Below are 26732 nucleotides of genomic sequence, written 5' to 3'. Positions count from 1 at the left end.
AAGTAACAAATGACTTCATATAGTAACTTGGAAAATATAAGTTTCAAGTTATTGACTATAATTTCGTTAAGAGAACATAAGGAATTGAAGAATTGGATCATTGTGTGACACAACAAGCATTAAGATATTAAATTTCTAAAGAAAAATTAAATTTTTATTGAATATCAAAGTCCTGGTCCACCTTTGAACTTTTATATTATAATGGCTTATATCACAAAGTTAAACTTTATAGACATTAATTGAAAAAATATATATATGTCAAAGCATACAAAAACATCTACATCAAAGAATATGAACAATAAATGTCAATATGAACAATAAATGTAAACACTTAACTGTGAATATGAACAATTACAAGGCTCTTAAATTTTTAAAGAGAGGCATGTGTGAAGGTAGTTGAAACATTTAACTTCATCTGGTTGGTCAATCCATTTTATCATCCTAAAAAAACTCTTAAAATAAAAAATAATTAATTGATATTCATTTAATAAATTACTAAAACAATTCACCATTATAGAAGATTTTATGAAAACAAATATACCTAGTCGAGTAGGAATGGTTTAGGTTAGTCTAGAAAAAGTTAAAGATATCTGTTGAGATTGTGGTTAGGGTGAGATATTTCATACTCTCACAGACAAAATCCAATATATAAATAATTAGATAGAATACTTAGTTTAAATGATTAATTATGATAAATATAACTATTTATTAAATGAATATGGTCTGATGAACCTAAGCAGTTCATAAAGAAATCCTAAGTCAACTAAGTTATTTGTTTTATATTGGATTAATTAAGAGATTTATGAACAAACTACTTCTTAGAAAATATTAATTATATGTATAAATATATATAAAAGGAATTGCTTTTTTAACTATTTATAAATGGTTTTTTATGTTTACATTTTTATTATCAATTTTAATCTTTTGAGCTTATAATTATTTTAATCCAACTAATATATTTTTAATAGAAAAAAATATCTTTCTGTTTTATCCTTTTATTACCTATTTTATCAAATGCTCTTTTAAAAATTTCATTTACATAATAAGAAATTATCTATAATAAGATTATAAAATTATATATTTTTACATTATTTTTATAAAAATTATTTCATAATTTATTAATAGTTTTTATTCCAATAATTAAACATCATTTTAGAATTAAAAAAAATAAACACATATCCTCTGTACGAATGTGTATTATATTTTATTAATTAGTTAAAATAAATATTTTATTAATATTTTTATTTTAAACTAAGAAAACGAATTAATAGATTAAAATAAGAGATTATTTACAAACTATTATTGATTTGAATTTTTATATGATAGAATTTATGGTGTATCATAATATAATATTGACAATTTCAGTAAATTTAAGCTTAAACATTAATATATATTTTTTTGTCAAAAAGTATATATGGTTGTAAAATAATAATTAAATAACTATTAGTATTAGCCTACGTATTTTGGTAAAAGTAATTGAAAATTTTGTTATTTAGTTGGTATATACACGGTTAAATAGATAACTTTAGAGTTAAAAATATTTTCAACAGTTATAATTAAATTACTTAATGTAATACAAATTATTTTAAATGTAAAAAATAAACTTGTGAGAACCTGTGAAGGCCTGTTTTTTTCCTCTTTCAAATATTTTCCTGTACTTAGTGAAAATATCCTGTTAACATACATTTGTTTAATATCATTCTATGATCTTAAATTTAGTAGATATGATTCTGCACATGTGATACATATCAATATTGTCATTTTGGAATATAATTTATGGTTGAGATATGAATGTTGATTCAAATATTTTGAAATAACATATTTAAAATATTATGATGATATATATAGTTGTTTATTTCAAGTATTATAGTATATAACTTATTACTTGAAAGAGATATTCCTACTTCAATTAAGGTTTAAATCAATGTGATAAAAAGTTGAGGTAGAGTTCTTATACTATTAAACATGATTTTAATGTACACTTTTGTGCAATAAATTCATCTTGGTTTCTGGAGTTGAAGTTTGTATGGGTTATAGATTGTACTTATACAAATTCTTCAAAATGTATTTTGGTTGCACTGAATTTTGCATTTATTTTATGATATCCAAATAGATTTTTTTTAGATATTATAGATATTGTATGTTGTATTTAACTAGGTTGTTAAATAACTCACTCTAGTTTTTCTTTATCAACAAGAACACATATACTAATAGGAGGTAATTGGGTTACTTCAACCCATAAATAATAATAATAAAAATAAAATAAAATAAAATGCTATGACTTTCCTTCATCATTCTTTCCATAGAGTAGTATCTCATAATCATTACAAACGAATAGAAACTAAGATTAAAGTAAGAAGCAGATCCTTTATGACTATGTTTTGAATACAAAGCTTAAACGTCCTCCCCCAATAGCATCATTTATCCTGCAAAATATGAAGTCACGAAGATAAGTAAAGACAATGCAAAGAGCTAATTTCATAAAACTTTTCATGTAAATCAAACCAAGGCTACAAATAACAGTGAATGAAATCTAATAACATGAATACTAGAGTGTACAAATAATACCACCTCTAGCGAGTGTCAACATACAACAATCACAGAAGCTATATCATGATGAACCAAAAGATGATAAACCATCCCAAAATTGAAACTTTTAGATCGAGAGGAGGCATGTAATTGGACTCAAACACCAGTCAGAATAAGAGAATGTTTCTGATGGATACTTATTGGTGATCCAAGCCCATGTTTTAGTTTGAGCCAACATAAAAACTTCATCCATGTCTATTAATGTATTTTTAAATATAACACCATTTCTATGTGACCAAATACCCCAAATAATAATCACCCACATATAACCCCACATGTTACTACATTTGGTATGAAAACCTAAGAATTTGAATTGACTAAAATGAATTTGAGCACTCATGTGATATACAGATCATCTCCCTACCCAAGAGTCACACATCTTCCACACGTGTGAAGTCACATCACAACTAAAGAACATAAGGTTGACGGTTTCCTCATTAGTGCCGCATAAGACACACATTCTACTACCAACCTCTATTCCCCTCATTTCCAAATTATCTCGTGTGGCTACTATATTTATGATAACTCACCATGCAAAATATTGAGCAAAAGGAAGTGCTTTGATTTTCCAAAATCCACTATAGCTAAAACCATCTTGAACAAAGTTATCGTTTTTAAGTTTTGTATAAGTTGAATTCACAGTATAAACTTGTGTTTTATCATCCCTCCATTGCCACCCATCCTCCTTTTCTCTACTTAAAGATATACCCTCTATCTCGTTCATCAGGACATTTACCATTGTTTTTTCTAACTCAAACCAACTTCTTCTCCAAGGTAAACACCATTGCCACTGATCACGGTTCCAAAATTCATATTCTCCTAAAGTTCCTTCCCTTTAATGACATTTTGCCAAGCCAAGTATCATCCCAAAACTTTATTTTATTTCATTTGCCTTTGTTCCATCTTAAGTTCTTATTAAACCAATTATTTTTTTGTCCTTTCCCACAAAGTTTCTTGATATCCCTCCACCACCGAGACTCAAGTTTTGAGCCTTTTGTCTCATCTAAAGCTCTCCATGATCCATATTTTGAATTGAGAATCTCTTTCCATAAGCTAGGATCCTCCTTTTCAAGTCTCCACTTCCAATTGCCTAAAAGGGTCATGTTAAAAAGATTAAAGTTCTTATCGCCTAAACCACCATTTTCCTTAGTTTTACAAATATAATCCCATTTTATCCGTGCAATTTTTTTTCCATCATCACCCAACCCCATAAAAAATCCCTTTGAATAGATACATTTGAATTTTTTTTCTCTGTGATAATTCTCTACAATTCAAATAGGTTTGCATACATAAAATAATATTATACTATAAATGTTTCTGTTTCTTAAATTTCTTAAAGAATGACCTATGTTTAATATATTTTATCAAAAATTAATATATATGATCTATCTCAAGCTTTCAAATTTACATCTCAGTTTTAATAGTAAATAAATTTAAGGCATTCATTATCCAAACTCTTTCTCAACTTCTCAATTTAATATTTTAATTTATTCTAAATTAGAGTATATATGTTAAATATATATCAATGTTCAATGTTAATATCATCTTATCTTAAATATATATACTAATTGGAAAATCTCACCCAAATATATATTATTACTAGAATTGTATTATGTGGAAACTAAATAAATAAATTAGGCTAGAAAAAGCAACACATGATGTATAGAAGCAATTAAATATTTGTTTTTATAATATATTTATATTTTAAATATTCAAATATAAGAATTATTATTTTATCTGACGTGTAAAATTTCAATACTTATCAGGCTTTATACGAAAAACAAATAACATTTTTGTTCGCATCTATGCCCCCACTCAGTTATACCCGTTAGATAAAGATTCTTAATTACATAACAGTAAAATAGTTTTATTTTTTCTTTTTGGATTTTTCTTGTAAAACAAACCCTAATTATAACGAAACTCACGTGAAAATGTACAACTGTATACACAAAGAAAAGATTTGAGCGCACCCACGTTAAAGTTGAAGAGACAGGTAAGAATTTGGAGTGATTGCTTTCAACATTGACCGAACACCTCGCATGCATGATCCAAACGCCAATAGCTACCTCGCTAATTGTAATTCAATTACTGGCACAGCTTTTTTCATACAAATATTACTGCCACAACGCAGAATGCTCTTTGGAATTGTATAATAATCACTCTCATTTTTTGTTCATTCTCATGTATCTTACCTCAACGTTTTAAATTAAAGTATATAATGCCAATTTTTCAAGTTTGCATCATAATTATATCACACTCCTTACTTTTCTTCAATTATTTTTTCTCATGAAACCATTCCAACGGACAAAAGTTAATATGCTCAAATATTTGTCTTCATATTTCTTTCTTGATAAGCTAGAAAATTATTTGTCTCATCTCAAACATATGTGTACAAACATGTACAGAAAATTGTTGTGATAATTTTGTTTCAAAGTTTAATATAATATACTCCAAACTATGTGTAAATTATATATTTTTTTTAAGATACAAATGCATTCCATTCTGGATTATCCAAATAATTCAAACTATGATTTATGATTGATTAACAGAAATTAAAATATTTCACATGGTATGAACTTTTAAAAACTTTTATTACATGAGAAGCAAAAAATGACTCAATATTACCATAGTGTGGATCATACCTATATAGGAATGTTCATAAATGTCATTCATTGTTATTAATTTAATTCATGATGCAAGTATGGATATCTTTCCAATGCATAACCATTAATTAATTCTATTGACATATAGTAAACAGGTAAACATTATAATTTGAATATAATAAATACTAATAAAAGTTGAGCTTTATGAGATAAGAGACATCTGATTTTCTTAGTTGTCTTAAATTTAGCTACTAGTGTAAGATGCAATGTGCTAGTTTCTTCTAACCCATAGAGATAATATTTCTATGAGCTAAAATATGTCAAATTTAGAAAAATAACACTTTGTAACAAAATTTACAATTTAGAAAAAACAACTTTTAATATTTGATATAACATTATTTAGAAATTAAAATATATAAATATTTTTAAATTATTTAAAATTTTAATGTATAATGAATTCATCAAATTTAACGTTATGAAATAAACCTTAACGTATTTTACTAGCTGTCATGGATGAAATGTTAATTCATAAATGCTAGTTTATTTATTAACCATAAATGAATATATATAATTAAAGTTCATGCGGCTATATAAGAGATACTTCTACCTATCCCAGATCAATCCTCTCTCTATCGTTTGATCAAAGAAAAAAAAGAAATCTCTCTATTCTCAATCTAGCATCCATGGCAACCACATCACCATCAGCATTGCATCATCAGTTTCTCACAAGCCCTCACGAGAACGGCACCAACGATATCGAAGCTGAAATAGCTTATGCGGAAGAAACTCTTCCAAATCTCTCTTCATTCATGGAGAACAACAACAAAGAAGAGGACGATGAAGATCAAAAGTCCACAAGCAACAAGAGGTATATGGCTCTTTTATTTTTCAACTACTTTCTTCTCTTTGTTGGGTCACTCTCTGCGAGTTTGATGTCAAAATTTTACTTCATTCACAAAGGTGCTAGCAAATGGGTCTCTACATGGGTTCAGACCGCTGGTTTTCCCATCCTAATCTTTCCCATTTTTCTCCCATTTATCCTTAAATACTCAGAGAGAAAACCTTACGCAGGTTTCACCAAAATGATGTACCTGTGTTGTGTTTTAGTTGGTCTTATGTTAGGGTTTAACAACCTTTTAATCTCATGGGGTGTGGCATACCTTCCTGTCTCAACCTCATCACTTCTTTTGTCTTCCCAGTTGGTTTTCACTCTCATTCTGTCTTCCCTCATTGTGAAACAAAAGATAACCTTTACAAACCTAAATTGTGTGATCCTCATCACCGTTAGTTCCGTCATTCTAGCCTTGGATTCGAGTCACGAGAAGCCACCGGGTCTCACAAACAAAAACTACTTCATAGGGTTCACCTGCACCATCGGTGCAGGATTTTTGTTTGCTTTGTATTTACCAGTGATGGAGAAGATCTACCAGAAGGTGAACTGCTACCAAATGGTGATGGAAATGCAGCTGATAATGGAGATTACTGCAACGGCATTGGCCACTGTAGGCATGGCATGTGACGGAGGGTTTTCTGACATGAAAAAAGAGGCCGAGAGCGTTTTCGACAAAGGAACCGCTATTTATTGGGTAACCATTTTGTCGAATGTGGTGACATGGCAATGTTGCTTTATGGGAACTGCAGGAATGGTTTTTCTGACATCTTCTCTAACCGGAGGGATTTGTTCCACTGCGTTGTTATCTATAAATGTTTTGGGAGGAGTGGTGGCTTATAAAGATCCTTTCGGAGGTTACAAGGCTGTCTCAACTGTTCTCTGCATTTGGGGCTTCTGCTCTTATGTCTTTGGCATGTACATCATTAGGAAGAAAAAGAAGGTTATTGTAAGGAAGAACAGCAGCAGCACCGGATCTTCCGCTGAGTTGATCCCTAGAAGAAACTCTGATGTTAATTAGTTCAACTGTAGAACTTCGACAAGAATCATCAGTTTCAAAGGTGGTACCTAGTTTGGCCCAGTCTTCAATTTGTTGCAGAATTTCTGGATGTTTGTTATGTTTAGATTTGAGTTTGTATGTTTTGTGTTTGAATCGTATTTGAATTTGTAAGACGTGTTCTTGTTTCTTTGTGTTTCTAGATGTTGTTGGTTATGTAATGAAACTATGCTTAAAATCCAAATGTGTTTGTTTTCTCCGTTTAATCTTTTCAACTATACACATGCACTTGGTTTATAAGATTTTTTGGTACGTTTCTCTTTACCGAATAAATTTGCAGATAATTAAGTTAAGGTTATGAAAAATAGTATGTTAAATATATTTTCCTAGCTAGAATTTTTTTACTAAACACCTTTATTTATTTATTTATATATATATATATATATATATATATATATATATAGTGCAGAAGTTTTTAAATAATTACTTTAACAACTAATAATTAATTATTTGTGATGAGATAACTGTATAAATAAGAAGTTAGTATAATTAGTGCAGTTATTATTAAACGCTAAATTTATTATATATTTCTATATCTATAGCTGTAACATCTTTGGTCGTATCACATGAAATCTGTTTCTAAACTTGACTGGAAATTGTTGACCAAAAGATAAAAAGTTTAGGGAGATTTTTGAAGCGAGTCACGAACTACATGTTCTAGAATAGTTCTATAATATAAGGTGATTTCACTTTGTGATTATTTCTCTAATATTGGTTACGCATTCTTTGTATGTAAAATCTAAAATTTGAAACTGTTAATTATCAAATACTGTCATTAATATACCTAGATGTTAAAAGGATTAAACTGAAATGTCTTGTCTCAAACTCATTTTTTCTCTAAGTTTTTTAACCCTATAAACAATTCAATAATAGAATAATAAACTTTATTTCAACTTGCAAGAGTATATATACAAAGAATACCAGAAAAAAAAAATATAATAACTTTTTTTTTTTGCATATAAAATCCCCAATGTAGAAAAAGTTACCATAAAAATCTAATAATAACACCTATGTGAATCAATTAATGATTGTCTGTAAGAAGTAACTAAATTTAAAGAAGTTCTCTTTGTAATGTAGAATTTTTATTAGATTAACTTTTTATTTGAAAATTGAGAGTGTTTAACTAGTGTTATAGATTTGGTATTGATTGATCTCTTATTTAACAATTTCATTTAATAATTATGCTTATATAGGATTTTATCACGGAAATATAAGATTTTAATTCATCATTGGAGAAATATACAGAAAACTCATCTTAGCTGACTTTCTTAAAATAAAACTTATTCATATAATTTTAAATAAATTAAATAGTAACTAATTGATTGTCTTTTAGTTTAATAATATATAAAAGTTAATAATAAATGTATCCGTTGTATAATCTAATGTCCACTTATACTATTTTCAAGTCCTTCAAGTTTCGTGTCCTTACTCCTTGTTCGGTGTTATCCTGTTTGTCAATTAATTATTGGATATCTGTTAAAAGTATTTCGATATTAAAGTCAGCAGGAGATCGATTGATGAAAATAATAAATGTTGTAATTAATACAAGATAAAAAAATCTCAACAACCATACATTTAATTAGGGTTGATCTAATCACAGTCCAATCCTATTTAATCCTGATTACTAACCTAGTTATGCTTAATTTGGAGATGAACTCACTTTCAAGCAAACCCATAGGTTTAGCATAACCGACCAGGCCAAGTAGTACTTATGTAGAGGAACAACAAAGAGAAGATTAGCATATCCTCTGTGTTGAGGGTGTGTCCGTTTGGTGGAGTCATGTTGTCCAAACTGTAATTCTCAGTTAAGTTGACAATTGTTGAGAAACTAAGTAAGGTGCAAACAGATAGTAATTTCTCATAAATAGTTTGTGGTGTGCTTGAACCAGCAAATCATTAACATCTTTGGAAATCTTCTTTGAAGTAATCTCCTTGATCGGTTCATGTTGACTTAGACCGATCACGGTGTACCGATAGACCCGTACAGTACAAAAATATGTATAAATATAAAAAGTTTAAAATCTAGATTGTTTAGTAGTAAATCATGTGGTTATACTTCTATTATTTTATTATTATTGCAATTATGAAAAATATGTGTTATTAATTATGATAATTAATGTATATTTTAGAATTTATCAAAATTCAGAGTGTAAAATATATTATGAATCTAATATATGTTTGTTTACGAGTGACAAAACAGGAGATAGGTTTAATTGTTAAAATCGTGTTGGTGGAGGGTTGTTCTAGTTGAGAGATTTTTATTTACGTAGATTGAAAATTTATTAATCTATATTATTTTACTTACATTAGTATTATAAAGAAGTTCATTATATATTTTGAATATAATACAATGAATATAAGTTTACATCTTTAATTAATAAAATTATCAAACGAGGGTTGAGACATAGTATCAGTTATGAGATAGAGTTGAAAATTTCCTCCATAAGATATATCAAAATCTTTTTATGTTGATATGTGATTTTTATCATAATCATTTTTAAGAACTTTCTTTTATTGTCCTTCTCTTGTTTATGAGGGCAAAAGGTGTTTCATTTTTTTTTTTTTTGAATTCAATAGATATTTTGCTTTTGTTCGTTTATGTGACTGTGTTTTGGTAAAGACTTATCAGAATCACATGAATATAGTTATCATTTCCTTTTCCATGTCTCAACATATATTTTTCTCTTTTGTTGTGCAGAACTAAATCTAAGAAATTAACTTATACATGAAATATTATTATAATAACTTGTTGAATGTTGGTTTGTGTATATGACGAAGAATATTTTATAAGAATATTCTTTCAAGGATCTTATTAGTAGTAATAAGAGTGATCATGTTACATTTGTTTCCTTTATTTAAGTCTCTCATAATTGTTAAATCATCTGTTTTTGCATGATAAATTATTTTAGCATGTAATACTTAAACATTAACAAACATATAAACATGTAATAATGTTTTTTTATAGTAAAGTATATATATATATATATATATATATATATATATATATATATATTTATATATGAGAGCACTTAGGTGCTCCAATCTATATACAAAATTATGTACAATGTTTTTCAAACAAATTATCTCCATGATATAAGATAATACTTTACATTTGTAATCCAAATACTTCTTTCCTATATATTCCAATCCTCACAATTATATTCACAATTCATAACAAATTAATCAAACAAACTATCTTCCTACATAATGTGCTTACTTGAAAATGACCATTGTCTTGTGCTATGTCCATGTAATACTTATGTCTAACAATGTTTTATCAATATCATCTAACTGAATATGATCTTAGAAGACCAAATCTCAACACTACTAATATTAACTAAAGTTCGGTTCAATACGATGTTAATTATTGTTAATATTAAAAATATATTAAAATTCAAAATCAGGAATCAAAGTATAATGAATAAATTGAAGGTACTGAAAAAGTTATAAATCTTTTTAAAAAACGCTTTTACTAAAGAAAATTAAGGGTGTAAAAAGAGGCCAGCCCGACCTGTTTTGGCCCGTCCGCCTTTGATCCACCAAAAACAGGTTGGGTCGGGCTGGCCCGTCATAGCAAAATAGGTTGAATTCTGTAATCCATCCCACCTCAGGGTGGGCTAGTGGGTTGGCGAGCTACTTTTTTTTTTAATTTTCTTTTAACTTTTTTAAAATTTTTGTTTATAAATTTTTTTACATAGATAAATTATTTTATAAAAAAAAGGGTTGACGGATCAGGACGGGTTGACCTGCCTTTGGCCCGCCATAGCGAAATCGACAGACTGGACCATGACGAACTGACTGGTTACAAACTTCAACCTAACTCGTCCTTTGTTTGGTGGACTGGCAACCTAATCCAACGGGTCTGACCCGCTTTGACACTCTAAAAAAACAACCTAGAAACTCTTTGTTGAATAATAACTTTTAAAAGTACTTTTATTTAAATAATTATTTTAATCCATAAAGGGAGATAGTCATTTTTTAACAATATCATAACGTAATTTAAACTTTGATTGACTAATTATTTATAAAACAAAACGTACAAAATAAAAAAAATTGTTAAAATATATGTAATATTTATAGTATTTTCTAATACTTCCCGTTAAAGAATATAGTTCGGTGTCTTTTAAGTTCAGTTTTAAAATATAATTTATAGGAATTTTGTTTAGCCAATTTGATTTCATCAAGTAAAACTATGCCGACAAAAATAATGACACTTTTTATATAATTTGCTTAGTCATCTCAAATTTTGTTTAGTTGTTTGCATTTTAGATAGCTAAAATTATTCCTTACATTAAAAATTAAAATTTTTACTTATAATAACATTCTATCAAGTGTTTTAGTGAATATTTAGTCACTCAATTAACGTAAGTTTTTAAATTTTATAGTTTCAGAATTTGTTCAATGAATTTAAGGCATTGATATTCAAAATTTTATTATTTTTCATTTAGCCAATTAACCTTTGCATGTTAAACATAAATAAATAGGTTTATTTTCTCATTTGGTATAAAATAGTTTTGAGAGAAAAATAAAGTTTTTTCTACTCAAGACAACAATTACAATTTCTTTCTTATTTCATCTTACCTTGCACCATCGTTCTCTATTCTCTTTTTCCTCAACTTTTATAATTAAATTTTCATCCTCTCACCCATAGATATATGTTTTTCTGGAGCTTATGTGAGTTATTGGAATAACTATTCTTTTATAATATTTAATTTCTTCATTTTTATTCAATATAAAACTTTTAACTTGTATTTAAACTTCTAACTATTCTTTTAAGTGTAAATTGAGTTTTTATCAAAACATTTTGACAAAGGGACAAATTAGTCCCACCAATTTATTTCAAAACACGTCTCCTTTATTTTCATTATTTATAATCAATGTTCAGTTTTATAACAATAAAACATGTTTATCTGTATTTAAATTAGACATTAAAATAAACATAACTCTAAAAACATTAGAAAATTTATATCACAAAAATGAAGGATATATCTTCTTGATGTTTATATGATGACAAATAATTAATAAATTTTAAAGTATTAGTATAATTGAGATGTCAAATTCGTAATAATATCTAATATGGTTTTATTTAAACTAAATAGCATGTACTAACAAGTATTCAATAACATATTTTACTATCATGAATTATATCAGTTTGTTAACATTGAAAGTTTTTTTTTTTTTACTTTATTCCTTTAAAATTGTAGACCTTAAAATAAATTATGATAATATTATTTATTTAGTAAATCTCATATAACATTATGTATTTAAAAGAAAAAGCCAAATCTACAAGTAGATGGGTGTGAAACAAATTTAAAGTTTTAGAGGCAACTTCTTGAGATACCTAGTTTATTTTTTATTTTAAATTTTTATACTATTATTTGATCTATGTATATAAAACCATTCAATTATATAAAACTTTTATTTGTAGTAGTCTTCTATTAGAATTTTGAATTGTTTTATTTATCTGTCTTTAGTACCTTTTAATTAAAAATAAGATTTTATTTGAAATAACTTAAATTAATACTTAATGTAAACATTTATTTGATAAATAATCAACACGGAACTTCAACTTTAACCTGCAAGAAAAATGCGAAAAAGATACTTTGATATTTTGTCCATATGAATTGCTACAAAAGTTGTCCGAGAGAATCATACATTAAAAACAGAAAATAAGTTAGTGAATAGAACATTATTATGCATTTTTGTTTTATTTTTGGCACTTTTGCTTTCAGATAAATAACAAGTATATATTATATAAAAACATATCTAATATTTCATGTTTTTATAAATAATTAAGGTATTACCTTCTTTCAATAATTCGCAATGCGTATAAAATGGTTGAACATTTTGTTAACAATTTCAGTGGTATAAAATTCAAAACACGAAGAAGCTGAAGAGTTAATTCAATTTTCAATAAGGCATTCTGGGTAAAATTTAACAAAAATAGTTTAATTATATTATCCACGGAGATTAAAATGTTAAAATGATTTAATTAAGAATTCCAAGTTAAAAAGGTAAAAAAGAAAGTTAGTATTCCATTAATTTTATTTATAAATTTTATTAAGGTTTTGGTGTTGTGTTGGTCGTTTGAGGAGTCTAGATTTTTTATTAATTTTTTGAATGTTGTTATTTGTTTAATATTAAAATTATACTGTATTAATATTTTAAATAAATTTTTAATATATTTTAAAACAATAAAATTTATGATAATTAGTATATTATGAAATTACAGTAAAAAATAATAGAATAAAGAAAAGAATCCAAATTCTAGTTTGAGGGTAAAGGTGATAATATCGATGAAAAAAGTGAATGCATGCATATGGGTAGCCCAGAAATTTCACAGCTCACATGTTTTGAACTGATGCATAGCAGAAGATGCTTCAAACCATAGGCTTAAATTGCTGTGCCCTGTGCCAGTTTTGTAAATATCAAAGTGTATGAGTTTGTCATTTCCCACACTTTGCATGCAATGCTATAAGTCAGCCAGAATGCTAAGGAAACCTACAATTTTTCATATTGAAACTCACAAAACTTATAAATCTTCACGAAAAATGTTTTTATTCAAGGACCAAATTTTCAGTGTAATTTAATAGTGCTGTTTTTTTTTATATTTATTATGTGAGAGAGAAATTTATAATTAAAGAGTATTAATTTTAATTTCACGTTATTTTTATGTAATATTTTTGTTCAAACAATAAACTCTTAATATTGGAGATAAAACTTCGTCCGATAACGATATGAATAAATATCTAATAAACTGAAAAACACGAGAAAATCTACGCACCTTACTTTATATTATGATTTAAAAAATATATTTAATTAAAATTAATATAACTTAAAGAAAATGCCAAATGATACAAAAGTGGGATAGAGAAACATAGAAGATATCGAAACGGAATAAAAAGGTGGTGTGAACGGGATTCATGTTGGTGAGTAGTTCATTATGTTTTTAGTAAAAGAAATAATGTTTTAACGATTTACTTTTTATATAATTAAATATTTTTTTAATCTCTTAATTTTGAGATGAAATTAAAATTTGTTTTCTTTCAAAATTTTAACATTTTAGTTAAAAAGAATTATATGATTAATATTTTGGTTTTGACACTTTAAAATTTAATAAATATAGTTCTTTTAGTTTTATTATGTTAAAATTTTTGGACGTTTTAGATCATAAAATGTGTTTAATATATAAAAAAAATTTTAATTTAATTTAATTAAAATAATATTCATTCATTTTTAGTATGGATCAAAATATATTATAATCTTGAAAATAAACAAATTTTAATTTTATGTTAAAGAATTAAAAAGATATTTAATTTTTCATGTTAATAAATTGAAAACATATTTAATTTTTCATGTTAAAGAATTGAAAATATATTTAATTTTTCATGTTAAAGAATTAAAAATATATTTAATTTTTTATATATAGTTGATTAATAATGTTTTTATAGTAATATTGAAGTTAATTAATGGTATTTTAATAAGTAATTAAATAATTGTTAACTTATCGTGGTAAATAAGTGACTGTTTTAACAATTCACAGTCACAAAAATAAGTAACACTACCACATAAGAATATCAGAAACAGAGGTGACAGATGGATGTGGCTTAAGGTGACATGCAAGGAAAAACAGTGGAATAACATCATCAATTGTTCGGTTTCAAAAATTGATCGCTCTGTTCCAAAGAGGTTACATCATCACTCTTCCCAACACACCTTCATCGTCATCTTCTTTTCTCTCACCATGACCCCTTCTGTCAATAACCACACAACTGAAATTGAGTTCACTCATCATCGTCAAGGCGAAGAAGAAGAGGTACCACATTTGCATGCAGATTCAGCTCTTCCTATGCCCAACAACACCACAATGCAGGTGCATGCAGATCAAAAGAGTATTACCAACAAGAGGTACATGCCCCTTCTCGTCATCAACTATCTCTGTCTCTTTGTGGGTTCTCTTTCTGCAAGTTTGCTCTCTAAGTATTACTTCATCCACAAAGGTTCTAGCATTTGGGTTTCAACCTGGGTTCAAACCGCAGGTTTTCCTCTCTTGATCATCCCAATTTCTGTCCCTTATCTCTTTAATCTCACAAAAAGGGTTCCCTTCACTGATTTCACTCCGAGAATGTTAGTTCTCTCGGTTTCAATCGGTGTTATGTTAGGATTCAACAACCTTTTCTTCTCGTGGGGAAATTCGTATCTTCCCATTTCAACCTCCGCGCTTCTCCTATCTTCCCAACTTGTTTTCAACCTTCTCTTCTCTGTCATCATCGTGAAGCAAAAACTAACCTTTTCAAACGTTAACTGTGTGATCCTTCTCACCCTGAGCTCCATCCTCCTAGCCCTGGACTCGAGCCACGAGACACCAAAGGGGATCACACGGAAGCACTACTTCTTTGGATTCTTCTGCACCATAGCCGCAGGCCTGATGTTCGCGTTCTACCTTCCTCTGATGGAGAAGATCTACAAGAGGGTGAACTGCTACGAAATGGTGATGGAAATGCAGCTTGTGATGGAGTTGGCAGCAACAGCACTGGCCACAATCGGCATGGCGTGTGGGGGTGGATTCGCAAAGATGAGGGTGGAAAGTAGAATGGTGTTTGACAAGGGAAGCGTGGTTTACTGGGTGACAGTGATGGGAAATGTGGTGACTTGGCAGCTATGTTTCATGGGAACCGCAGGAATGGTGTTCTTGACATGTTCTCTAACAGGGGGCATTTGCATGACAGCGTTGTTGTCCATGAATGTGTTGGGAGGAGTTGTCGTCTACAAAGATGCATTCGGTGGTTTCAAAGCCATCTCCACTGTTCTCTGCATTTGGGGGTTCCTCTCTTATGTCTATGGCATCTACAAACTCAATCAAAAGGACCAACACAAGGCTCTCACCGGGAACAAGAACAAGAACGACGTCGTCAACATTGTGGCTTACTGAACTATGTTTTTTTTTTTTTCGTTTGTGTGATGTAGTTTGTCGTGTCATCTTCCACGAGTGTCGATTATTAAGTATCAGTTTTATGTTTTCAGAACGTTGTTGCTTGTATAAATTTACTCTTCAGTTTATGAGTGGTTTTAATGTATTAGCAGAAGTTTATTTGCGTTCATAAATATCTTCACATAAATTTTATTAACTGGTATTGATGGAAAAAAAAAAATAACGCGAGAATCATATCCTATCCTAGAATAGTAAGATCATCAAGAACTAATAATAGAGAAGATCAACAAGGATATAACTTCAAATCTCCAAAAAAAATGGGGTAAAAAATGGGTTAAATATGTTTTTTTTTGTCTTCCCTCGACATTTTAGACTAATTTAGTCCTTAAATTTTAGAAATACGTGTATTTAATCATTTTAACCAATTTTTTTTTAAATTTATTTGACATTTTAAACGTATCTCATGATACTATTTGAGTTGTTTATATCGTTTAACTCATTTCGGCTTCAATGTTTACTTAGAAACGTGTTTAAAACATTAAATAAATTTAACAAAATTTAGTTAAAAGAACTAAATTCACCCACTAAATTGGTCAAAAATTTCAAAGATTCAAAGATAGACTAATTTCAAGTTTTATCAAAAATTAAGGGACAAAAAATATATTTAATTCAAAATAAATCATGACCTTTATTATTGTGTAAAAATTTTGACAATGCATACAACTCTCTAATACTTTTTCATCTCATATATAGTTATTATTACGTGAAAAAAGAATTTTAGAGGAAATTTGTGAACACTCACAACTATTTAAAATGGTTTGAAAATGTTGTTGTTTTATGAAGTGCAACATGGCATTTAAGTTGATCTAGACAAACTTGAAACTTATTCAAGGTATTGCTATTTTGGACACATATTTCTGGAAGAGAAGCTCAATTTAGGAATTGTTGGATATAAGGGGATGGTTGTTTCAAAGAGGATTTAAAACTTATTTTGTGACTTTATGTGAGAAAAAAGATTTCTAGGATCTTATCGAAATAATTACGTATATACTATGTGCAGCTATATATGAGAGCAATTTTTGTATCTTTTAGATGCATTCCAAGTTCCAACCTTTTTAAGATAGTTTTCTCTCTATACACAAATATGACACTCCTTCCTTTTTTATGCATTGTTTCCCAAATTTTGTTTCTATGTTAGTTTTTGTCTTCACAAGTCCATTTCTCTTATGAGCATCATTCGTTAATATCTTAGAAAGTTATCTTATATTAATATGATTTGATAAAAATCAAATGATCATTTTTGTTAAAAAATTGAACTTTTATAATGCTTGATATTGTTCGGTATATATTACTTACTTTTAATTAGGGATGTTAAAGTGAATCAGCTCGACCTAATTTATTTTTGGCAGACCACAGACAAATCGGATTAAAACGATCCATTTTGTCACTCTTATTTTCAACTCATTGCTAATTATTCAAACACTATTTATTTTGTGTATATCAGGAGATAAATATTTGGGAGGTGTATAGTTTAATTTATCAAATCTTACTGTATCATAGTTTGGTGCCAATATATAATTTTAAACAACATTTTGGATAATCACGCTTTCTATTCATTCGTTACAATTAAAATTTATTTAGACTTCCAAAACAAAAGTTCGTTTTTCTATTATGAAAAGTACACATCAGTCAAAAACTAAAAAATGTTGCTCGTCACTGGTATTGTATAATTTTATATTGTGATTAAAAGTATCAGATTTATTATAAGCTAGCTTATAGGTGTTAGTAGGTGAAAAACTGGTTGGTGGTTGATAAGTTAATAGTTAAAGTTAGATCATAATTTATTGCAGTTATAAATTTCGAATTTATTAACTTAATAAAACTGGTTAACAAAAATAATTTTCAAGTTTTTGATATATGAATAAAATTATATGATTATGTAATTACAAATTCAAATTAAAAAAATTTGTATTAAAATGTCAAGTATTTTTTTTATTTCTTTTTAGATGTATATTTTTTTTTATCTCTACACATAATTTTATTTAAATTAAATTATTTAATGAATATTAATTGAATTAATTATTTATTTATTTTTAAAAATGAAAATAATTAAATAAAGTAATAATTAAGTTATTGATTTTACCAAACACGATATAAATTTCGGATTGATCTATGTCCATAATTGACAGATTCATTATATTTAATAAAAATCTTTCAATTATATACACACATATTACTATCACGTTTTCTTTTTTATATACTAAATTGAAAGATCAAATTTTGTTCCAAAGTTCGAACTCAAATTCATTCCGACCACTTAATGTTAATATAAATAATTTCATAATTTAATAATTTAATGCACTAATATTAATAAATAAATTAATCCATCCCGTGCTTGCCCTCCCGAAATGATATTTATCTTATATTTTAATGCTACTCTTTATTTGGATAGTGTGATTTAGTTTTAATTTCCCTTAATTAATTATGTTTATTAATTTTAAAATTAAACAAATTTGTCAGAATTCTTTTACTACGTACAAGCCTCTTCAACTCTTAGTTTTAAATATAAATACATAGTTTTATGCACAATTTAGTAAATAAACAAATTTAAAAACCAAAATTCAGTAAAGATTTAGTGTCTTCATAAGACAACATTGTAAGTTGAAGAAATAAATAATAAAAATTGATGTGGTGATTTTATGGATTATGTGATGATTAGGCCTGATTCAGAATCTAATATTCATTACATATTTTTCGATCACAGTTCCTTCACCGAACCAGTAGCATTGACATTGAGATTTGAAAAAAGAAAATCTCTTGGGTGAATGAAACTACTCCATCTCATAAGATTCACAACCAATAATTTGTTCCTCTAAACTATCTTCAATGGAACTGCTCCATCTTCTAAGATCCAAACCCATTATTTCCTCATCTAAACTATGTTTAGTGGCAACAGAATGCTCTCATGGGCTTTTCTTCCTGCACCCCATTAAATGCAGTACTCCCATTCTACCCAAAAAGTCAAATATATTAAAAACCTTATTTTTTTATAAGTGGGGCTTCGTGTAGGGATGATAAAGCGGACCAGTTCGACTCATTACGGCACACCTTGCATTTTGACCCGCAAAATGTGAGTCAGGCTGACTTGTCCCGCAATTCAAAAATAGATTTACTTTTTTTGTTTGTACCACCTCGCGAGTTGATTTATATTTATAATTCAAAAATAGATTTACTTTTTTTGTTTGTACCACCTCGCGAGTTGATTTATATTTATAATGAGCAAAATAAAATTTTGTTTGTTTTTCCATAATAATTGAGATTTATTTTTTATTGAAATAATTCCAATCAGTTAATCAAAGACAACCAACAATAACAACGAAGTTTATACATAAAGTATAATAGCAATACATCACCTTACAATTTTGTTAACCTAAAATTGCATAAAAAATATATCTTATATTCAATAATAATAATAATAATAATAATAATATTATTATTATTATTATTATTATTAACTTCCAAAAACAGATAAATGATGTAAAAATTAAAAAAAGAAAATATTTATTTTTTTAAATGGACCAACAACCCAGTCCATCTGTCCCACTTTTAGCTTATGAGGGACGGGTCTATGGAGATCAACATCTCAACCTGTCCCGCGTTTTTTCTACAAGTCAGTCCATCCAAAATTGTCACCCATAACTCCCTGCACCATTTTCTATGGCTCCACAATTTATATGGTATTCTTTCCTTTTTCTCACTTAATTTTTTTTTTCAGAAAACACTCAATTCAAAATATTAAAAAAAAAAATTAAAGTAAATATTTCTGAAAATATTTTCAATTCAAAAATACCGTTAAAAACATCCGATATGTCAAATTGGATGTTTATAAAGATATTTCCAAATTGGAAAATACCTTTTAAAATATCTAATATATAAATATTTTTATACTTTCCGAATTAATTATTATTTTACAGATTCAAAAACATCTTTCAAAATACAAAAACTAAAATATACTTAAAAAAGTGTGCAGAAATTTTTATTAATGAGGGGTAGTTGAAGGATTACATGTTTTATGGGGTACAGGAAGAAAAAGGGTGGGAGAAGAAAAACCTTACACTCATTGGAGTGAAGTCAAATAAAATAAGATATAATTTTCATGTTTTTAAATTTTAAAGCTTAATTAATTATCTTTCTTTGAAGGACAAAGTATTTTATCTAGTTCAAATTAAATACGTTGATAAAAAATAAGTTGTGTAAGAAATGAGCTTGACTATGAAGACATGGGCTTGAGTAGACAGAAAAAACAAATGGGCCGTGACAGAAGAGCCCAAAGAGGCCCATCAATGTATCGTTTTGGCGGGAAGACGTTGTTCCCGGTCATTTACTTCCCGCCAGAGCACACACTCATTAGTAAGAAACTGTACAAGAGAATTGAGATTTCAAAAGACAAAAGAGTTTAGGGTTCGGAGTTCTCAGTAAGAGGCAGAGAAAGCAGAACAATCGACAATGGAAGCGTTCAGTGGGTTCGCAGTGGACGAGAAAGCCGTTACGGTTGAGAACGCTTTTTTGGATTTTCTCAAAAGGTTCCCTTCTTCTTCGCTTTTGTCTTCTGATTCTTTCTTCTTCATTTCGAATGGAAATTACTAACTCTGCTGCTTGTTTGATCGGAATCAACAGTTTCAAATCTAGCCAACGGAACGAGCTTCAATACGAAGCGGAGATTGAAGTGATGAGAGTCAACGAATCCAACACTATGTTCATCGATTTCTCACATGTCGTCAGATTCAGCGACCTCCTCCAGCAGACTATCTCTGATGAATATTTGAGGTTTTTATTCCTGTCTTGAGACTTTGAAATGTTTTATGATTTGGGACGCTGAGATTAGGAGCTACAACATTTTCTTAACATTTCGCGGCACTGAGATATGCTTTTTGTAGATATGAACCTTATTTGAGGAATGCTTGCAAGAGATTTGTTATGGAACTCAAGCCGTCAGTTGTATCCGACGATGGCCCTAACAAGGACATCAATGTTGCTTTTTACAATATTGCCGTTATTAAGCGGTCTGTGAATTCTTGTTCCAGCTTTTTATGTTAATTGTTTTTAGTTTGTTGGTTGTGTCGAATTTTAACTTAAATTGAAGGCTCTGGTGTTTCAATTTGGTAGAGTTTGAGTGAGCACATATGAAAATAATTCCGTGCATTTTGTTCACCGCTAAGCTTACCCTTTTGCAGGTTAAGGGAATTGGGTACATCGGAAATTGGGAGACTTGTATCCGTTACAGGAGTGGTGACGAGGACAAGTGAGGTTCGACCTGAACTTCTCCAGGGGACTTTCAAGTGCTTGGAATGCGGTGGTGTTATAAAGAATGTTGAACAGCAATTCAAGTATACCGAGGTGGTTAACACAATATTATGTTTAATTTTGATTGTTGTCATGTTTTATCATTATCATGTTATGTTCATGTATGTATTTTATTATTTATTATCTTTTATTTGCTGGGTGTATTGGTTGCAAATTTTGCTATTCCAATTTTGATGTTATGCCATACCGCAGCCAACAATCTGTACAAATGCCACCTGTAACAATCGAACAAGGTGGGTATTGCTTCGGCAGGAGAGCAAATTTGCTGATTGGCAGAGGGTCAGGATGCAGGAGACATCCAAAGAGATACCTGCGGGCTCTCTTCCTAGGTCATTGGATGTTATTCTTCGTCATGAGATCGTGGAACAGGCCAGGGCTGGTGACACGTGAGATTTCTCTTGCCCCAAATTTCCTTGAACTAGTCAAAGTATAGTGGCCCTTTCGATTGCCTGAACTTGAATAACAGAATAATCGATCCCATTCTGGCTGTCTGTAGGGTGATTTTCACAGGTACAGTAGTTGTCATACCTGACATAATGGCATTGGCATCTCCTGGAGAGAGATCAGAGTGTCGTCGTGAACGCAAGGGTCCTACCGCTGGAAATGAAGGTGTCAGTGGCCTTAAGGCCCTGGGAGTCAGAGACCTCTCCTATCGTCTAGCGTTTATTGCTAACTCTGTTCAGGTTGGTTATTTGTCAATGTTCATGTCATGTTCATGTGATCTGATTGATTTTGTAACGGATGTTATTTTTGAATGATTTCATTCAGATTTGTGATGGAAGAAGAGAAATAGACATCAGGAATAGAAAGAAGGATGTCGATGAAGATGACCAACAGTTTACTGTAAGTTTCATGATGCACTCTATCTATATCCATTATAATATCATCTTTTGGTTTAGATTCTACATTATAAGCTTTTGGGACCTGTGTCACCTCTATTATGAAACTTGACGAATATTCATGTTGATGTAAGGGCTGTGTTTTTGCTTTAATCATTGACTGAATATCATTGCTGTTGTCATTTATTTTAATCAATTTAGGAATTTTAGGTTGATTGCTTTTCTGCCTATCTTTTATTTGAAAAAAACGTAATTAACCCGATATTTATTTTCCTGGGTGATTTAACAGACACAGGAACTGGATGAAATTCAACGAATGAGGAATACTCCTGATTTTTTCAACAAACTAGTTGAAAGCGTTGCTCCAACTGTGTTTGGTCATCCAGATATAAAGAGAGCTATCCTTCTTATGCTCATGAGTGGTGTTCACAAATTTACTCATGAAGGCATCAACCTCAGAGGAGACATAAATGTTTGCGTTGTTGGAGATCCCAGCTGTGCAAAATCTCAATTTCTTAAGTAATCCTCTCTTTTTTCTTTTGTTGGTTCCTTTATACTGGTTTGTGCAACGTGAATGGTTATGTATGCTATTTTATCGTTGTAGGTATACTTCAGGCATAGTGCCAAGATCTGTATATACATCTGGGAAATCCTCATCTGCTGCTGGCTTGACTGCAACTGTTGCGAAGGAACCAGAAACTGGGGAGTTTTGTATTGAGGTCAATAATCTTCCGCTTTTGTATTTGTTGGAAATGTAAAGTTTAGTTGCACTATCAATTACGGCAGCTGGATTATTTCTAAGTACCTAAAAATCTGTTAAACTTTAAGTTTTCGTTATCTGTGTATAACTGACATTTTTCTATGATTTAGTGAAATTTAATTTTAAATATGCAATGCATTTCCTAGTTTGAGTTGCATTAAACAAGAGCTGTATTTGTTTATACTACGTGTTAAAGCATATTACAGTAATAGAAACTGCTTTAGACTGAATTACTCCCTGGAAAAAAAGTAATGAAGAAATAATAAAATGTGTTACATAAACGCATTGAACTAAGTCAGAACCTGTATGGATTGTGAGTTCCAGTAATGCGAAATTGTTTGCATGATGTTGCAATGCGAATTTTTCATTTAAAAACGACAACTGATACTTAGAGTAGCTTAGAAACTATTTATGAAACTAGAAATTTTCAATATTTTACAACTCAGTGTAGCATAGAACTATTTATCAACCGTGACTAGAAGGTACTTTATGAAATCGAGTGCTACAGAACAGAATGTAGGGTTTCAACATGCTTGGTTGTTGCAAAATCATCATTATGTGATTTGCACGATATTTGCCTGACTACTTGATTTTTATATCGATAAATTCTTGTTTCAGGCTGGTGCTTTGATGCTTGCTGACAATGGCATCTGCTGCATTGATGAATTTGACAAGATGGACATCAAAGATCAGGTAAGGCATATTCTTTTTTACTTGCATTACGTGCCTTGCTCGTGGAGTGACTAGTGTCTCATTTGATTGGATTGTAGGTTGCCATTCACGAGGCCATGGAACAACAGACTATTAGTATCACAAAAGCAGGAATACAAGCAACACTTAATGCTCGTACGTCCATTCTTGCCGCTGCCAATCCTGCAGGGGGACGCTATGATAAATCTAAACCACTTAAGGTAAGATGTTCCAATACCCAGTCATGGTCATGGATCACCGCGCCTTTATATACAACTCGGCCTAACTGTTTTATTTTTTCCTTTTCTCTTTTTCAGTACAATGTGGCCCTTCCACCGGCTATACTTTCGAGGTTCGATCTCGTATATGTTATGATAGATGATCCAGATGATCAGACAGATTATCACATTGCACATCATATTGTGAGAGTTCATCAAAAGCGAGAAGCTGCTCTTGCTCCAGCATTCACTACAGCAGAACTGAAGCGTTATATAGCATATGCAAAAACTCTTAAACCAAAGGTTAAGGTCTACTTTGGAGTGCTTCTCTTGATGAGGATAACTTTTTGCGTTTGTGCACCTTTCTTATTATTTAGCCTTATTAATGCAGCTCACGTCAGATGCCAGAAAACTACTGGTAGAATCTTATGTTGCGCTTCGTAGAGGTGATACAAATCCAGGGAGTAGGGTTGCTTATCGTATGACAGTTAGGCAATTGGAAGCATTAATCAGGCTGTCAGAGGCCATCGCACGGTGTCATTTGGACAATCAGGTTCTTCAAATTTCAGAGGCTTATTGTCAATATTCACTGATTTCATATTTTCTGTTTGGTCTAAAGAAGCTTTTGGTATCAGGTACAACCTCGCCATGTTCGTCTAGCAGTTAAACTGCTGAAAACTTCTATTATAAGGTAAGAATTTTATTTCACGCTTACCTTTTGCAGTTTTTATTTTGGGACCTAGCTTTCGGTTATAATTGCATTTTACTTTACTCTGCAGTGTGGAGTCGAGTGAGATCGATCTGTCTGAGTTTCAAGAAGAAAATCAGAATGCCGGGGCAGCTGGTGGTGGTGGAAATGATAATAATGGAGATGCTAATGACGCAAGAGGTGATGGAAATGATAATAGAGATGCTAATGATGGTAAGCTGCTGCTCACCAATTTTCCCTTGAATATCCTTACTTGATTAAGCTTAGTTATGCATTGGTTAATTATCCAGCAGGAAATCAAGCAGATGGATCTAACTCCCAGGGAACGAGACAAGCTGACCGAAAAGATGGTAAGGTGTCCCTATCCCATTTACCTTGAAATTATCTATTGATAAAGAAGTAGCTTAATTATGCATTGGTTTTATTATCTCCCAGGAAATCCAGCGGATGGGTCTAAACCCCAAGCGAAAAAACTCGTTATAAGTGATGAATATTTTCAAAGAGTAACCAGCGCCCTTATCATGCGTCTTAGGCAGCATGAAGAGGCTGCTATGCAAGGTGGTCCCTTCAAACCATCGCTTTTGTTATTTAATTCTGAAACACGAGAAAAGTTATATGTTAAATCAAATTAGCTTTTGGTTTAATGGATCGGACACTTGCATACTCTATCATGTTACACATCAAGATATTTTTATTGATTTTTTGTTTGGAATATTAGATGTCAAATGTTATTTATTGTTGTATTAAAGATGGAATTTCTATGGACTTCACAGGAAATGGTTTGGCTGGAATGAGACAAAAAGATTTGATTCAATGGTACGTAGACCAACGAAACGAGAGAAATAACTACAGTTCGATGGAGGAAGTGACAGCTGAAATTTCAAAAATTAAAGCTATTATAGAGGTATTATTTTGTTGAAAACTTTCCAGCACTATTAAAATTGTTATAATTTGTGAAGTTTTGGAAGAAATTTATTAAAACTGTAATCACATCATTGAGGTGGTGATAGTATTTTATTCTAGTATTACTTCTTTTCAAGAATTAAAAATATTATTGATGAGCATCTTAAATATACACTTGGTGGTGCAGAGTTTAATTCGCAGAGAAGGTCATTTGATAGTGGTAGATGATGGGCAAGAGGCGGCTGCCGAAGGAGGAGGCGCACCTAGAAACAACCGAATCTTAGCGGTGGCTCCCAATTATGTCGTGGATTGACAGTCTTAGAGAAAAAGAAATTAGAAATTACACACTTCCTATTTTCCATTCCTTATCTGATGGCTTTGTAGGTGATGGAAAACTGATTATGATGGTTCTTTATGATGTATTTGTATGTAGAATATATGTGTTTATTATTCTTTTGGTCCTTCTCATCATATTTTTACTTTATACTCAACTATGTTCCCAAATCAGACACGTACCTACACATGTTGACCCACAGTTTCATCACTAGTTTTATTTTCTGTCCGTCTCAACTTATTGTAGCTGCCAATAATATCCATATTTAGTTATGTTACATTTTAGTATAAACAAAAGGTTTGCTCAATATAATTGATAAGGAAAAAAATAAAATAAAAAATGTCGACTAATATGTGTTTGAAGGATTAGCAACGATTTAACGTGGGCTAGATTTAAGTCTAATATAAGGCAGTTGACATGAAAAATCACCAAGTAAATCAAATTTTACATCAAACGTTATAAACTTTTGAAGCAAATACACATCGCATAAAAAGTTATGTAGTATAAAATTTAATTTTCACTAAGCGTTATCTATATTCTCGAATTAACCTAAAAATATAAAGATTTAATATAACTAATTTCATGTTAGACATACTTGTACGCCAACCAGCAGTTATATCATACCTTACCTAATCATCTATCTCATTTATTTTAGAAGCCTTGAATCAATTACAAAAATGAAGACTCAAAGATTATGAAAGCTGTACAATTATAAAAAATATATGTAATATTTTGATTGTTTCTTACAAAATATATTAACAAAATTTCAAACCACTCATTTTATACATTGTTGACAATGTCTTGATACAGCTTGAAACTTAAAAGTACCCTTCTAACACTAAAAT

At 29.8% G+C, this 26732-nt stretch overlaps 1 protein-coding gene and 2 pseudogenes across 2 annotated transcripts; all 3 read left to right on the top strand.

Moving 5' to 3' along the window:
* Positions 1-5804: 5804 nt before the first annotated feature.
* On the top strand, positions 5805-7356 carry LOC114162822 (putative purine permease 4 pseudogene; annotated as a pseudogene).
* A 7425-nt stretch (positions 7357-14781) lies between these two features.
* LOC114162806 (putative purine permease 4 pseudogene) lies at positions 14782-16243 on the top strand (annotated as a pseudogene).
* Positions 16244-20471: 4228 nt separating this feature from the next.
* On the top strand, positions 20472-26127 carry MCM6 (minichromosome maintenance (MCM2/3/5) family protein). Of its 2 annotated transcripts, none has more exons than XM_028086712.2 (19): positions 20472-20653; positions 20748-20897; positions 21008-21133; positions 21305-21467; positions 21627-21820; positions 21931-22117; positions 22203-22277; positions 22563-22792; positions 22878-22992; positions 23652-23726; positions 23804-23944; positions 24041-24244; positions 24333-24494; positions 24577-24632; positions 24721-24863; positions 24944-25000; positions 25086-25208; positions 25424-25554; positions 25741-26127. In XM_028086712.2, exons 1-19 carry the CDS (start codon positions 20577-20579, stop codon positions 25864-25866), a joined length of 2535 nt encoding a protein of 844 aa, XP_027942513.2. In that variant the 5' UTR covers positions 20472-20576; the 3' UTR covers positions 25867-26127. The 2 variants fall into 2 exon arrangements, with proteins under 2 accessions (XP_027942513.2, XP_027942511.2); XM_028086710.2 differs by having other exon boundaries at positions 24941-25000.
* Positions 26128-26732: the final 605 nt, after the last annotated feature.

This window comes from Vigna unguiculata, chromosome 9 (assembly GCF_037176805.1).
Source record: "Vigna unguiculata cultivar grain cowpea cultivar isolate G323 ecotype 2 chromosome 9, ASM3717680v1, whole genome shotgun sequence".
Lineage (NCBI taxonomy): Eukaryota > Viridiplantae > Streptophyta > Magnoliopsida > Fabales > Fabaceae > Vigna > Vigna unguiculata.
This window is presented reverse-complemented; position numbering and strand designations above follow the sequence as displayed.

Excerpts from the sequence above, each read along its gene's own strand:
- MCM6 (XM_028086710.2), top strand. The coding sequence starts at position 20,577 with ATGGAAGCGTTCAGTGGGTTCGCAGTGGACGAGAAAGCCGTTACGGTT. Across the intron at positions 24,495-24,576 it reads GGTGTCATTTGGACAATCAG|GTACAACCTCGCCATGTTCG; the intron begins GTTCTTCAAATT and ends TTTTGGTATCAG. Across the intron at positions 25,209-25,423 it reads TGAAGAGGCTGCTATGCAAG|GAAATGGTTTGGCTGGAATG; the intron begins GTGGTCCCTTCA and ends TGGACTTCACAG.